The sequence below is a fragment of the Mustela putorius genome, unplaced genomic scaffold (assembly GCF_011764305.1).
Source record: "Mustela putorius furo isolate JIRA1106 unplaced genomic scaffold, ASM1176430v1.1 tig00537350_pilon_pilon_pilon, whole genome shotgun sequence".
Classification (NCBI taxonomy): domain Eukaryota; kingdom Metazoa; phylum Chordata; class Mammalia; order Carnivora; family Mustelidae; genus Mustela; species Mustela putorius.
The window spans coordinates 26,284,870-26,300,244 of NW_025422471.1; the positions used below are offsets into that span (position 1 = coordinate 26,284,870).

At 35.0% G+C, this 15,375-nt stretch overlaps 1 protein-coding gene across 1 annotated transcript in view; it reads left to right on the forward strand.

The window, feature by feature from the left end:
* ANKRD31 (ankyrin repeat domain 31) overlaps window positions 1–15,375 on the forward strand; it is a 148,564-nt gene that overhangs the window by 108,512 nt on the left and 24,677 nt on the right. Inside the window, exons 18-19 of the mRNA XM_045074417.1 lie at window positions 5,494–5,590; window positions 9,255–10,260. Coding sequence (XP_044930352.1) covers window positions 5,494–5,590; window positions 9,255–10,260 — 1,103 coding nt within the window. The remainder of the gene's footprint in view (window positions 1–5,493; window positions 5,591–9,254; window positions 10,261–15,375) is intronic.

Sequence of the window (15,375 nt, forward strand, 5' to 3'; positions counted from 1 at the left end):
GAAATGTTGAAAAAAGAAAAAGCTGGGGCATCACGTTGCCTGATTTCAAGCTATATTACAAAGCTGTGATCATCAGGACAGCATGGTATTGGCACAAGAATAGACACATAGGTCAGTGGAACAAAATAGAGAGCCCAGATATGGACCCTCAACTCTGTGGTCAACTAATCTTTGACAAAGCAGAAAAAAATATCCAATGGAAAAAAGACAGTCTCTTCAATAAATGGTGCTGGGAAAATTGGACAGCTACATACAAAAGAATGAAACTCAACCATTCGCTTACACTATACACAAAGATAAACTCTCAATGGGTGAAAGTCCTCAATGTGAAACAGGAATCCATCAAAGTCCTAAAGGAGAGCATAGGCAGTAACCTCTTTGACATTGGGCATAGCAGCCTCTTTCAAGACATGTCTCCAAAGGCAAGGGAGACAAAAGTGAAAATGAACTTTAGGGGCTTCATTAAGATCAAAAGCTTCTGCACAGCAAAGGAAACAGTCAACAAAACAAACAGGCAACCCACAGAATGGGAGAAGGTATTTGTAAATGACACTACAGACAAAGGGCTGATACCCGAGATCTATAAAGATCTTTTCAAACTCAGCATCCGAAAAACGAATAATCAGGTCAAAAAATGGGCAGATTTAAACAGACACTTAGCCAAAGAAGACATATAGATGGCTAACAGACACATGAAATAATGTTCTTCATCGTTAGTTATCAGGGAAATCAAAACCACATGGAGATACTACCTTACACCAGTTAGAATGGCAAAATTCGACAAGGCAAGAAACAACAAATGTTGGAGAGGATGTGGAAAAAGGGGAACCTTCTTACACTGCTGATGAGAATGCAAGTTGGTGCAGCTACTTCAGAAAACAGTGTGGAGGTTCCTCAAAAAGTTAAAAATAGAGCTACCCTACGACCCAGTAATTGCAATACTGCATATTTACCCCAAAGATGCAAATGTAGTGAAAAGAAGGCCCACATGCACCCCAGAGTTCATAGCAGCAATGTCCACAATACCCAAACCATGGAAAGAGCCAAGATGCCCTTCAACAGACAAATGGATAAAGATGTGATCCATATATACAATGGAATATTACTCAGCCATCAGAAAGAATGAATACCCAACTTTTGCATCAGCATGGATGGGACTGGAAGAGATTATGTTAAGTGATAGAAGTCAAGTGTAGAAAGTCAGTTATCTTATGGTTTCACTTATTTGTGGAACATAAGGAATAGCATGGAGGACAGTAGGAGAGGAAGGGAAAAATTAAGGGGGGAATCAGAGAGGGAGAGGAACCATTAAAGACTGTGGACTCCAGGAAACAAACTGAGGGTTTTAGAGGGGAGGGAGGTAGGGGGATAGGGTAGCCGGGTGATGGGTATTAAGGAGAGTACGTATTGCATGGAGGAGCATGGAGGAGTATTATATGCAAACAATGAGTCATGGAATGCAACCTCAAAAACTAATGAAGTACCGTATGGTGACTAACATAACATAATATAAATAAATAAATAAGTGTTTCCTTTTAAATTATACCCATTCTACCTTTCATCTTGGTCTAATACATGGTACATGTTATGATTTAGGGAAAATAATACAAAATAATTTATACCCTCAAACAAATGTGAATAGTTCATATATTTTATTTAGTATTTATAATGTCTTATACACCTAAGGTGAATTTTCCAATTTTATAATTTTTTCTTTAAAAGACATAAAAATATACTTCAAAAAAAAAGGATAAAAAATATGCTAAAATTACCTACTATCCCACCACAATATTTGTTTTCTTTCTTTTTCTAAGAACTTAGGTATGCAGTTATACCTCAATAAAATTATTTAAAAAATAGTTTGGATCATGCCAAATTTGCCAATTTAACATTTTTTCCCTTATAACCATTATTTGTGGTGGTTTACATAGTATTGTATTCTATTAATGTTCCAGGGCTCAATTTTTCCATTTTTGTTGAGCATTTACATTTTTCCAATTTTTTTTGCTATTCTATAGCATATATCTTCCTTAGGTAATATTAAAAGAATTGGAACTACTGGGTCAAAAATATGTAAACATTTTAAAATCTATTGCTTTATATCGATAAATTATTTCATTAAATATTAAATACTAATTTAATTTGCACTTTCACCAACACACATTAGTGTTTGTTTTCCTTTGCCCTGCTAATAGCATCAGTATTTTCATTTAACTTAATTTGAATAGTTTAATAAGAAGAATGCCTTATATTTTCACTTGCCTTATTATTAGTGGTATTTTTTCTTTAGTTTTATTTCCTGCTTTGTGAATTGACTGTTCCTTTGTCCATTAATAAATTAGAGCCATTTTATGTAATCAAGTTATTGACCCCTTTTCTGCCATAACTGCTGCAAATATGTTTTTCAACTACTTAACTGTCTTTATGTGTAATGTGTTAATTTATGCTTAAGTACATATATTTTCAAATTCTATATAGTAAAATGTATCAGCCTTTTTCCTTTGCTATTTCTTTTCATGCTTTTAAGATTAGAAACTTTTCTCCTCTGCCCATCCCTATGCTTTATAATGTAATTTTATTCTTTTTCATCAGGATCCCTTTATTTTCATCTTACTGCCCCTTTACAGGAGGAGAGGAATGCAATGGGACTCTAGAGTTCTTGACTAGTAACTAAATACTGACTGCTATTGACTCCATCAGTCTTTGGCAAAAGATCCTCCTCCTCCTCCTCCTCCTCCTCCTCCACCTCCACCTCCACCTCCACCTCTTCCTCCACCCATCCCTCCTCCTTCTCCTCCACCCATCCCTCCTCTTCCTCCCCCTCCCCCTCCTCTGTCTTCTTCTTCTTCTTTGTGGTTTTGGGGTTTTTTTTGTTTTTTGGTTTTTTTTTTGGTATCTCACCCTATACAGACTCTTTCTCTGAAGGAGAAGCCATCATAGTCAGGATCACAGGCAGGCTTCACACCAAGTTCTCAGGATCCTAGCACTCTGAACCAGTGGTTAGAAGGGAGGACTGTTAATTTCTAGCAGCAGCTTTCCCTTTCCCCAGCTGTTCAGACCTCTTGCTCTGCAGGGTCTCAACCTTTTGATGTTCAAGGAAGAAACCAGATGTGAGTCCATCATCACCTCAAAAGAAAATTATTACTGTCTTCAACAATCCATTGAGAGACTGCCCACCCCACCCCTATTAGGCTTGAATAAGGAGAGAAACCTCTCACCTCTCACTTTAGCTGCTCATATTGGAGATTCCCATCCAGTCGAGCAATAGCTCTCTGAAGTATCTTTACAAATTCACCACCTCCATATTCTGAAACCTTCTATATCTTTGATCTGGCTGAGGGATCTGAAAATAATGAATCTCATTGTGTACATTTCTTTGTTAAGTTTTTTTTATAGATGTCTTGCATTCACTTGGGTATCAAATATCTTTAGGGCCTCAACCATACTGACCAGAAAAATGTTTACTTTGAACATTTCATATGTTATTTTTTAATTAAGTGTTTCAACTCCTTTATTCATTTGAAATCTCTTTCCACATGTGGCACAAGATAAAGATAGAATAGAGTCTCCCATCCCCATATTGCTACTCTATTTGCCTCCTCTATTTGTTGAATAATTTCTGTCATTCTCCTTTTGTTATAATGCCTTATTATCATAGATTAAAATCTTACATATATAGGGCAACTTCTAGTTTTTCACTAAGATACCACTGATTAATATACCTGGCAAATAAGTATATAGTATCAAATTAATGTAAAATTCTTTATATCCTTTTTTATTTGTATTTTTTAAGAGATTTTTTTAAAAAAAAGATTTTATTTATTTATTTAGAGAGAGAGAGAGTGCAAGCACAAGCAGGCAAAGTGGCAGGCAGAGGCAGAGAGAGAAGCAGGCTTCCTGCTGAGCAAGGATCCCTATGCGGGACTCAATCCCAGGACCCTGAGATCATGACCTGAGCCGAAGGCAGTGGCTTAACTGACTGAGCCACCCAGGCGTCCCTATATCCTTTTTTATAGAAACATAGAGAATCTTCTATGTTATTATGATAATGTGAATTTTATCTGTGATTTAAAATTCAGTTAGAAAACCTCAATGTGACAGGGTACATAGTATGAACATCTTTTATTAAATAATGTCAAATCTGCCGAACAAATTTATATATAAATTTTTAATGATCATCCAGTTTCCCCCCTTTTTTGGCACATGCATCATATAAAATTAATCCTCGATCATAGTAATAACGAGACAGAAACTACTATGGGAACACTGATTCTGTGCTAATCAAATCATTTGTCTGATTTGCAAAGGGAACAAATTCATGCTCTGAGCTTGATTTCATTTCCCACCACTTATTTTCTCTAAATTATATAGAAAACTATGCATTGGTCTAAAATAATTGAGAAAAAATTTAGAAACAAAGCCAAAAGTGAAATAAATAACAAGAAGCTTAAAGAAGTAAAATGTATTCGTCTAAGCCTTTCCTTTTACTGTTTGAGAATCTGGATTTAATTGACATTTATGTGTAAATCTTGTGGATTTGTGATGGGTGAGGGAGGTAGTGACCTTTACTTAGGAAGCAGTGGAAGAAAGTAAGAAAATTTTAAGTAATTACTAGAGAAATAATTTTATATACATCTTTAAGTAACCTTAGATATCATATAGTCCTATTTAAGTATTAAGTGTAAAGAACAAGAACTGAGGGCACCTGGGTGGCTCAGTGGGTTAAGCCGCTGCCTTTGGCTCAGGTCATGATCTCAGGGTCCTGGGATTGAGCCCCGCATCGGGCTCTCTGCTCAGCAGGGAGCCTGCTTCCCTCTCTCTCTCTGCCTGCCTCTCAGTCTACTTGTGATCTCTCTCTGTAAAATGAATAAATAAAATCTTTAAAAAAAAAAAAAAGAACAAGAACTGATAGCATCCTTCTTATTTTTAAGCACATATAATATTATAATTACATATAGTATAAATATATAGAATTATACATTAAATATATTAAACATTTTTTCATGCACAAACAAAGACACTGCTACCAAAGGATTAATAGTCTCTTGTGGAGTGAAAAAGAGAAAAAAGCGGGGGGGCGGGTATTATTCTTCTGTGTAAACATTCATATTGATTGAATTTTTTTTACAATGTATTCCTTTTGTATTTTAAAAAGTAATTTTAACAAAATAGTCATTTTCCTATTTATCTTTCTTTACTAACCTTATTTCACAGATTAGTAAGAGGACTATAGAGGTCATGTGACTTGTCCAGGTTTGCAGAGCTTAGTGGAGTAGCAGCATTAGAACGCAGACTGGCCTGCTGTATTCAGGGTACTTCCATAGGATGGCATAATTCAGTGGGCCTTGATTTATGTATCTGGGCCACTGATACTAGGGAGCAGGTAGAGAAATAATGGCTTTTTAAAAGTAACAATAAGGTTGAGTCCTGGGTGATCAAATTTAACATTTGCTATCTCTCAATTAACTGACTTTTTTATTACTATGTTTCCAGAACAATACATTGAAAAGATGTTAGAGGTAAAAGAGGTTATGGATAATGTGCTTGCCAAACAGAAGGCAGAAAGAGATGATCTGGCTAAAAAATACAGGTGAGTGAAAAAAAAAAGGAATGCTTTAGAGTTTTCATAATTTACCCCTTTTTAGTTATAAGAGTTAGATCTAAAATTTCTTAAGAGTGCAATTGTTGCTTTGAACCAAAGAATGACTTTATGAGGTCGCCTACTCTATCACCTCCATGGGTAGTTGTACTTCCCAGAAATATATTTTTCTATTTTATTACTTGAAATATTCAGAAAAAGACATTTTAGTGTCTTAAAAACTTGTCTACAGCCAAGAGTTTTGTGAAAGTGTCTCTGTTCCTAAATCCCAAAATAAATTTCTTTCCATAGTGAACTCAGATTTTTTACATTACAAACTTTTCCTTTTGCTATCACAAATACTGTCTTTCTAAGCAATGTAACCGTGTATATTATTTAGTTTTGTATATTTCTAAACTCAGAATTTTTAAGAAGCTTCATCAAGATGATACTGGTTATCTACCATTTTTTGTCCTTTTCTTGAGAAAAATGTGTTACATGCAACTAATGAATCATTGAACACTACATCAAAAACTAATGATGTACACTCTATGCTGGCTAATTGAACATAATATTAAAAAAGAGGAAGATGGGACACCTGGGTGGCTCAATGGGTTAAGCCTCTGCCTTCAGCTCAGGTCATGGTTAAGTGTTAAGTTAAGCCCCGAGTCAGGCTCTCTGCTCAGTAGGAAGCCTGCTTCCCCCTTTTTCTCTCTGCCTGCCTGTCTGCCTACTTGTGATCTCTCTCTGTGTGTGTCAAATAAATAAATAAAATCTTTTTTTTTAATGTTCTATTTTTTTTTATTTGGGCATTCTTTTTATTAGTTTTTCATAGACTTAGCTATATATGCCTTTTTTTTTTTTTTTTTTGGTCACGATGTCTCTTAGCAACTTTCAAATATACAATAGAGTATTATTAACTATAGTCACCGTGCTGTACATTCTATCCCCAAGACTTACCTGTTTTATTACTGGGTGTTTGTACCTTTTGGCTCCCTTCACCCATTTTACCCACCCTCCACCTTCTACCTCTGGCAGCCACCAATCTGTTCTCTGAATCTGTGTGTTCAGTTTTTGTGGTTTTTTAGATTCCACATATAAGTGAGACCATACAGAATTTATTTTTCTTTTTCTGACTTATTTTACCTAATATGCCCTCAAGGTCTGTGCATGTTATAAAAAATGACAAGATTTCTTTCTTTTTTATGGCTGAATAATATTTTTCTGTGTGTGTATAGTGTATATATACCACATTTTCTTTATCCTTTTTTTTAAAAAGATTTTATTTATTTGACAGAGAGATAGTGAGCAAGAGAGGGAACACAAGCAGGGGGGGATGTAAGAGGGAGGAGGCTTCTTGCTGAGCAAGGGAGCCCAATGTGGGGCTCAATCCCAGGATTCTGGGATCATGACCTGAGCTGAAGGCAGACGCTTTACAACTGAGCCACACAGGCGTCCCTTTCTTTATCTTTTGATGGATATGTAGGTTGTTTCCATGTCTCAGCTATTGTTAATAATGCTGCAGTGAAATATGACTTTGCAGGTACCTTTTGACTTTATTCTTTATTCACACGTGATCTTTCTAATTTCCTTTATGTTCTTGTAAACATTTGACATCTGTTGCATATTCAGTTTTTTTCTGAACCTATTTAAAATTCAGTTTTTTATTTTCATTTATAAGTCTTCTGTCTTCATTGTGCTTTTTTCTCCAATGATAAGTATCATAAATTCTTGTCTGTTTCCTATTTTTCTGTCAGTATAAAGCAAGTGAACTTATAAGACCTATAGGTGGGTAATTGACTGCAGGATATTTTCTAGGATACTGGAGAAGGCTAGCTTCAATTTTTCTTTTAGGTCCTATGACTAACAATATACTGAGAATTTTGCAAAGTTCCCGATCAGTTGGGTTTGCAGGTGTGTAAATCCTTATTAATCTTGCTGTAAAACTTAAAATCTTGAAATCTAAAGTGCACTTTTATTTTTCTGTCTGAACTTTGTTTTAAATGTGATATTACTAATTTTTTCTTTCTCCTCAATTCAGCTTCCTGCATTTTATGCTCCTAGTTGTTTGCTTTTCTAACTTCTTCCTGCTTCTTCCACTTACATCTGCTACTCATTTTAACATCCGTTCTTCTTGGAATTCAGTACCAACATCCAGACTGTGATAGCTGAAACAGATATCTATACTATTGCTATCCTTAAAGCAGCTGCTTAAGGGCGATCTCTGAGGGTCCCTGAGACCACTTCAAGGGATGCGTGAAGTCAAAACTATTTTGGTAATAAAACCAAGATGTTATTTGCCTTTTTGGCTCTCATTCTCTCATGAGTGTGTAATGGAATTTTCTGGAGGCCACATGAACTGTGGTGGTATCATTATTCTAATAGCTAATGGGATGTATGCTTGTATAGTCTTGTGTTTTAAAAATTTGTTTTATTTTCTAAAACAGCCTTTGGCTCCCTTCACCCATTTTACCCACCCTCCACCTTCTACCTCTGGCAACCACCAGAGGTTGGTTGAACAAAAGCCCTTTGGGTCCCTCAATAATTTTTTTTTCATCAAACAAGTACCCTCTTTTATACCCTTCACCCATCTCGCCCACCCGCCACCTACCTCCTTCCATCAGCCTTCAGTTTGTTTTCTATTTAAGTCCCTTATGACTTGTTTTCCTCTCTTCTTTTTTTGTTTTCCCTCCTACCATATGTTCATCTGTTTTCTTTTTTAAACTCTATATATAAGTTAGATCATATGGTACTTGTTTTTCTCTGACTGGATTATTTTACTCAGCATAATGCACTCTAGCTCCATCCATATCATTGCAAATGGCAAGATTTCATTCTTTTTTATGGCTGGGTAATATTCCACTGTATATACATACCACAACTTCTTTATCCATTCATCAGTCAGTGGACATTTGGGCTCTCTCCATAGTTTGGCTACTGTTGATAGGGTTCCTCAATAATTTTTAAGAGTATAAAAATGTCATAAAACCAAAAAGTTTGAGAACTACTTTAAACAAAAGAGTCTAGTATCCTGAAGGCCACTATAGCATAAGTGGGTATAATCAGAAAAAAAAAAGGTTTGTGGATCAGCCATTTTCTTCCAAAATCCAGCCCTTTATAGTCACACAGGATAATGTTTGTCTGGGTAGTCCCTCTGGACCTGAAACTGCTTCAGTACAGGTTTAAAGTATAATTGCAGTAATTACTTGATGGACTGACATTTCTCAGGTCTAGTCCAGATCTGATTACTCACAAAACAGTCTCACTTCCCCTAAGGGAACTTAATTGGAACTTATTCCCAAATGTTACTTCCTGATATACCTTTCCCCTATAAACAGGTAAGCAAACTCCAAATTTAAAGAATGGTATTCCTCCTTGGCCATCAGTTGCTACCTTCCAACTAAACAATTACAGTTTTGTTTCTTTTTCATAGTTGACTAACAACTGGTAAATAATGTAAATGTGGATAACCAAACCATCACCTCAATGGAAAGGCAGTAGTGTTCATATTAAGAGTCATTTACTCTCAGAGGAAATTAATTGCAAAAATAGACTCTTGTGTACTTTGGGCTGATTAAATTTAAATGGAGACAAAGTACCTTTAAAATCTAAATGACTACTAAAAAAAGTTCTCTACAGTTTTTGTATTGTTTCCTCTTTCTGTTTCTTTTTCTAGGGTGTCCATAGAATCATTTAAGCAAGGAGTCCTGAGAGAACAGCTGGCTAACTTGGCCACAAGACAGAAGAATCTTTTAGTTGCAGCAAAAAAACAGAAAAAAATTAGCCAGAAAATTCAAAACTATAAAAACATTACATCCTTGTCTGGTCCCAGTCTGAGGAAGCTGCCATCCAGCTCAGAAACCTCTAGTGAAAAGGACATCCAAGAGTTTACCGGTCTGGAAAATCCATTGCAATCTCAGTCAGGTTCACTTTCTCCTGTAGGCCTTATTTGTGGAAGAATGCAGGAAACACAGTTGACTCTGCAAATGTGGAAAGGCAGCCAAAATACCAACACCTGTGTAAACTCAGAAACAGTGAGAAGGGAAGAATTTTCTGGAAATGAACTGAATTCTAAACAAAATGTCAGTGACTGTACCCTGGGCGGGTTATCAGAATCCAGACATTCAAATGGCAGTAAGAAGATTAAATTACCATCTCAACCTATTGCTTTTATTGCTCAAGCAGAACATTCGCAAAAAGAAAAAGAGTTTCTTACAGAAACTCTGGCCGAAGGGCATGAATCCTATAGTAGTCCTTCAGCCGTAACTGGTGCATTACATATTTCAGAGACTACAAGCATACTTGCCAGAAATGATGCCCATCCATCAACTGTTATTTGTGATCAGGATTCTACCAGTTGTGATCCAAAAGGAGGAAAGAGGAAAAGAGCTTCCCAGCAACCACCTACAGGAACATTAGAATCCTTGGCACATCAAGGGACTGATGTCTTAGGCAACAATACTGGGCATCAGATGAAATCATATCTTAAAAAATCAGCTTTTGGTGTTCCGCAGGCTAATGACAGTCAGAGCTCCTCTTCCTCTAGGTGTGGCCGTCAACGTACTATAAAAAAGCCTTTAAACTACAGCACAGCTCCTAGAAAGAAATGCATGCAGATAAAGGATCTTATATTACTTGGAAGAATTAATCCAGGAAATAACATTCTGGAATTCAAAACACAGGTATCCTATTTTTTTTCCTCTAAAAATCATGTAATATTTTTTTAAAAAGGTTTTATTTATTTGACAGAGAGAAACACAGCGAGAGAGGGAACACAAACAGTGAGAGAGGGAGAGAGAAGCAGGCTCTGCACCGAGCAGGGAGCCTGACGCAGGGCTCAATCCCAGGACCCTGGGATCATGACCCAAGCCAAAGGCAAATGCCCAATGACTGAGCCACTCAGGCCCCCTAAAATCATGTAATTTTATAAATAAGTTAATAAAAGTTGCTATGAAAAAGTGGGGCTCGTGGGTGGCTCAGTGGGTTAAGCCTCTGCCTTTGGCTCGGGTCATGATCTCAGGGTCCTAGGATCGAGTCCCTCGTTGGGCTCTCTGCTCGGCAGGGAGCCTGCTTCATCCTCCCTCTCTCTCTCTCTCTCTCTCTCCGCCTGTCTCTCTGCCTACTTGTGATCTCTCTCTGCCAAATAAGTAAATAAAATCTTTTTTTTTAAAAGTGTAGGCCTTTAGCTCTAATTAGAGAAATAGGGTTTGGCTAAGTTTCTTGAATGAAAGGGTATAACATTGTGTTCTTAATGAAATCGTGCTCTTAGGATTGCTTTATACATTTTGGTCACAGCACCTTTGGGCTCTAAAGACAGAATTAGTCAATTATATTGCCTCAGGAAGGATTTAAGAACAACATAGCCATAACAAATTGGAGCTATCTTTGGTTCCAGAGTTTAGGGAAGTACTGTATACTGCTAAAACTTCCCCTGATAAGGGATAAGTATAAATTCTTCTTCCACAGGAGCTCAGTTTAGGAACAAGAAGTAACTTGGAGTTTGGATAAATCTGACTCAATTAAAACAATATCACAATGCATAAAAATAGAAAAGGAAAGAAATTTTTCTACTAGAAATGCCGACAAAAGAGACTTCCTCTCTCCTTTGCCCACATTCACTTTTTGAATGAGGAATTCTGAGTGCGAGAATCCTCGAATGCTTCTTTGCTCAGGGACCACCAGTTGAACAGAAATCAGTCCTGGGTAACTGAAATTTAATCTGAATGACCACTGTTTCCTGTCCTTCCATTTCTGGTTAATAAGGCTTTTCCTGATAGACTTTACCTTTAAGTTAGGAGCAAAAAAAATAATAATTTTAAAATTCCAAACTATAGTGTAAAGATCAAGTTAATAGCTTGATCTCAGGTCCCTTGATGTTCTATTTGCTTGTCTGTCAGCGAATTTATTGCTAAGTAGTACCTACTTCAGATTAGCCAAAGCAACTCAGATTTTAGTTAGTAAATTAGTTATGTTAACTCAAATGTTGACAGCTGTAATAAAATTTCAATATAACTTTTCATATTTCAGCTATTAACAGCTTTACTGAGATATGATTAACATATACTACATGTATTTAAATTATGCAATTTGACATATTTTGACACATGTATACACCTATGAAATCATGACCACAAACAAGGTAATGAACAAATCCATCACCTCAAAAGTATCTTTTTGCCCTTTTGTATGCCTCCTTCATAACCCTTTTTTCCCATGCTGAGCTCTAGACAATTATTGTTGTGCTTTTTGTCCCTCTACTTTAGCTTACATGTCTGAGAATCCTGTAAAAATGGTGTTAAACCATATGTATTCATTTTTATCTGGCTTCTTTTTCCGAACATAATTATTTGAGAATCATTGCCATTAGAGCATGCGTAAGTAGTTAATTCCTTTTTTATTGTTGTGTAGTATGTAGGACAAACTACAGTTTTTCATTTTATCTGTGATAGACATTTAGGTTGTTTCCAGTTGCTGACTATCACAAATAAAGCTACTTTGAACACTGGTGTACAAATTCTGGTATGACATAGGCTTTTGCTTTTCTTGGGTAAATACCTAGGAGTGGAATGGCTGGATTAAATATGGTAAGTATACATTTAATTTTTTAAGAAACTGTCAAAGTTGTTTATGACATCTTACATTCCCATCAGCTGTGTGTGACTATTCTAGTTCCTCCACACTCCTTCTTAGCTAACACTTAGTATGATCAATCTGTTAACTTTAACCATACTAACAAGTAATGTAGATATATGTATGTAAAATGTATATATATATAACAGTTTATCATTGTGGTTTTAATTTGCATAATGATTAGTTATGTTGAGCATCTTTTCATGTCCTATTTGTCACCCATATTTATTCTTTGGTGAAGCTTCTTTTCAAGTATTTGCCCATTTTTTATTTAGTGGCCTGTTCTTTTATTTCATTTTTAATTTGTTTTGATATATTTTGGACATAAGTCTTTTATCAAACATGCTTTGCACATATCTTCTCTTAGTCTATGGCTTGTCTTTTCATTCTCTTAAAATTATCTTATAAAGAACAGAAGTTTAAAATTTTGATGTAGTACAACTTAGCAATTTGGTCTTTTCTTTGACTGATTATGTTTTTAGTAGCATATCTAAGAGTTTCTTGTCGAACCCAAGGTCACAAAGATTTTCTCCTAGAATTTAAGTTTATGATCCATTAATTTTTGTATGTGGTACAAATTAGGATCCCCATTCATATTTTTGAATTTGGATATTCAATTCTTCCAGCAACATGTGTTCAAAAAATTACCCTTATTGTCTTTGCACCCTTGCGGAAAATCATTTGTTTCATATATGTGCATATTTCTGGATTCCCTATTCTGTTTAACTTATCTGTCTTACTGTGAATGCCACCTGGATTGTGTAGCTCTATAATAAGTGTTAGAATCAGTAACACTGATTGTATAGTTACTACACAGTAGTGTTGGGGCACTTGGGTGGGTGTCTCAGTTGGTTAAGCAAGTTGACTCTTGGTTTCAGCTCAGGTCATGATCTCAGAGTTGTGAGATTGAACCCCATGTCATGTTCCACACTCAGCATGGAGTTGACTTATCTCTCTCCCTTCTCTGGCCCTCTCCCGGCTCATGAATGTGTACTCACTCTCTCAAATAAATTAAAAAATCTTTTTTAAGAAATCAGGTGGTGTTAGTCCTTCAATTTTGTTCTCCCTTTTCTAAAGTGTTTTGGTTATTCTAGGTCATTTTCAATCCCATATGAACTTTAGAGTGAGTTTCTCAGTTCTTTCTTTTCTAAGGCAGTGCTATTGTTTTTAATGGTATTGAGTTGAATCTGTAATTTTGAGACAAATGACATTTTAGCAATATTAAGTTGTCTAAACCACAAACATGATATAGCTCTTGTTAATTTAGGTCTTCTCTTTTTTTCCCAGCAGTTGTAGGAGTCAATATACAGGTCTTTCACAACTTTTATCAGATTTATCTCTAAGCATTTCATGTTTTTGATGGTGTTATATATGACATTTTTAAAGTTTCAATTTATTGCTAATAGGTAGAAATACAGTTGTTTTTTGTATATTGAGATATTATCATACAACCTTGCTAAAGTCACTTCATCCTATAAATTTTTGAAGATTTCATTGAATTTCTATATAGATGGATATGTTGTCTATAAATAAAGACAGTTTTACTTCTTTCTTTCCATTGTGAATGCTTTTTATTTCTTTTTTGTCTGGCTGCATTGGCTAAAACCTCCAGTACAGTGTTGAAATAAAATAATGTGTTCAAACTTCTATTTTTTTACCTAAGACTATGTTTCTTAGAAAAAATTTAGTCTTTCACTGTTAAATATAATGTTAGCTGTAGGTTTTCTCATAAATGCTCTTTATCAGGCTGAGCAAGTTCTTTCTTTTCCTAGTTTCTTGAATTGTTTTTATCATGAAGGATATTAGATTTTGTCAAATGTTCTTTCTACATCTGTTGAGATGATCATGTGGATTTTGGTTTATAGTCTGTTGACACAGTGTATAATACTATTTGATCTTTGGATATTAAACCAACCTTACATTCCTGGAAAAGCAGACAAATAATACTTGGTCATGGTATATAATTCTTTTTCTATGTTGCTGGATGTAGTTTTCTGGTAGTTTGTTGAGGATTTTTGCATCCATATTATTGAAGATATTGGTCTGTAGTTTTCTTGTATTTGTCTGGTTTCATATTAAGGTAATATTCATCTTATAAAAGTGTTTCTCTTTTTCTATCTTTTGGAATATTGGTAATAACAAAATATTGGCTTTAAGTCTTCTTTAAATATTTGATAATAATCATCAATGAAGCCATTTGTACCTGGGATTTATTTTTTTTTTTGTAGGTAGTTTTTTACTGTTAATTTAATCTCTTTACTTACCTTTTTTTTTTCAAATTATTTCTTCTTGAATCATTTTTGATAGTTTTTATCTTTTCTAGAAATTTGTCTGTTTTGTCTTATTTATTGGCATAGAATTCTTGATACTTTCTCTTGTAATCCTTTTTATTTCACTAGGTTCAATAGCAGTGTACCCAGTTTCATTATTGACCTCAGTAATTTGAGTTTCTTCATTTATTTTTCTTGGTCAGTCTAGCTAAAGCTTTGTCAAATTTGTTAATATTTTTAAGGAAATCACTTCTGATTTTACTGATTTTATCTATTGTTTTTCTGTTGACTCTTTTATTTATTTCCACTCTAATACTTATTTTGTCCTTTCCACTTACTTTGGTTTAGTTTGCTGTTCTTTTTCCAGTGTCAGCAGTGTAAGTTTAGGTTAATGATTTGCGATTTTTCTTCTTTTTAGATATAGGCATTTACAGCTATAAATTTTCCTTTAACCCACTGCTTTTGCTACATCCCATAGTTCTTGGTATGTTGTATCTTCATTTTCATTCATCTCAAAGTATTTTCTAAGTTACCTCTTTAACCCATTAGTAATTTAGGAGAATATTGTTTGATTTCCACATAACTGTGAGTGTTCCATTTTTTATTATTAATTTCTAATTTCATTCTGTTGCATTTAGAGAATATACTCAGTATTATTTCAATCCTTTTAAATTTTCTGAGATTTATTTTATGGCTTAACTAGCTGATAGCCATCTTAAAAAAAAAACCTCCATGAGCACATGAGAAGAATATTCTTCTGTTGTTAGGAGAAGATTTTTATAGATGCCTGTTGGGTCTAGTTGGTCTACAGTGTTGTTCAAGCTATCTCTTTCCTCATTGATCTTCTGCTGTTTGTCCTAGACGTTACTAAAAGTGGAGTTGTGTTGTTAATAGAAA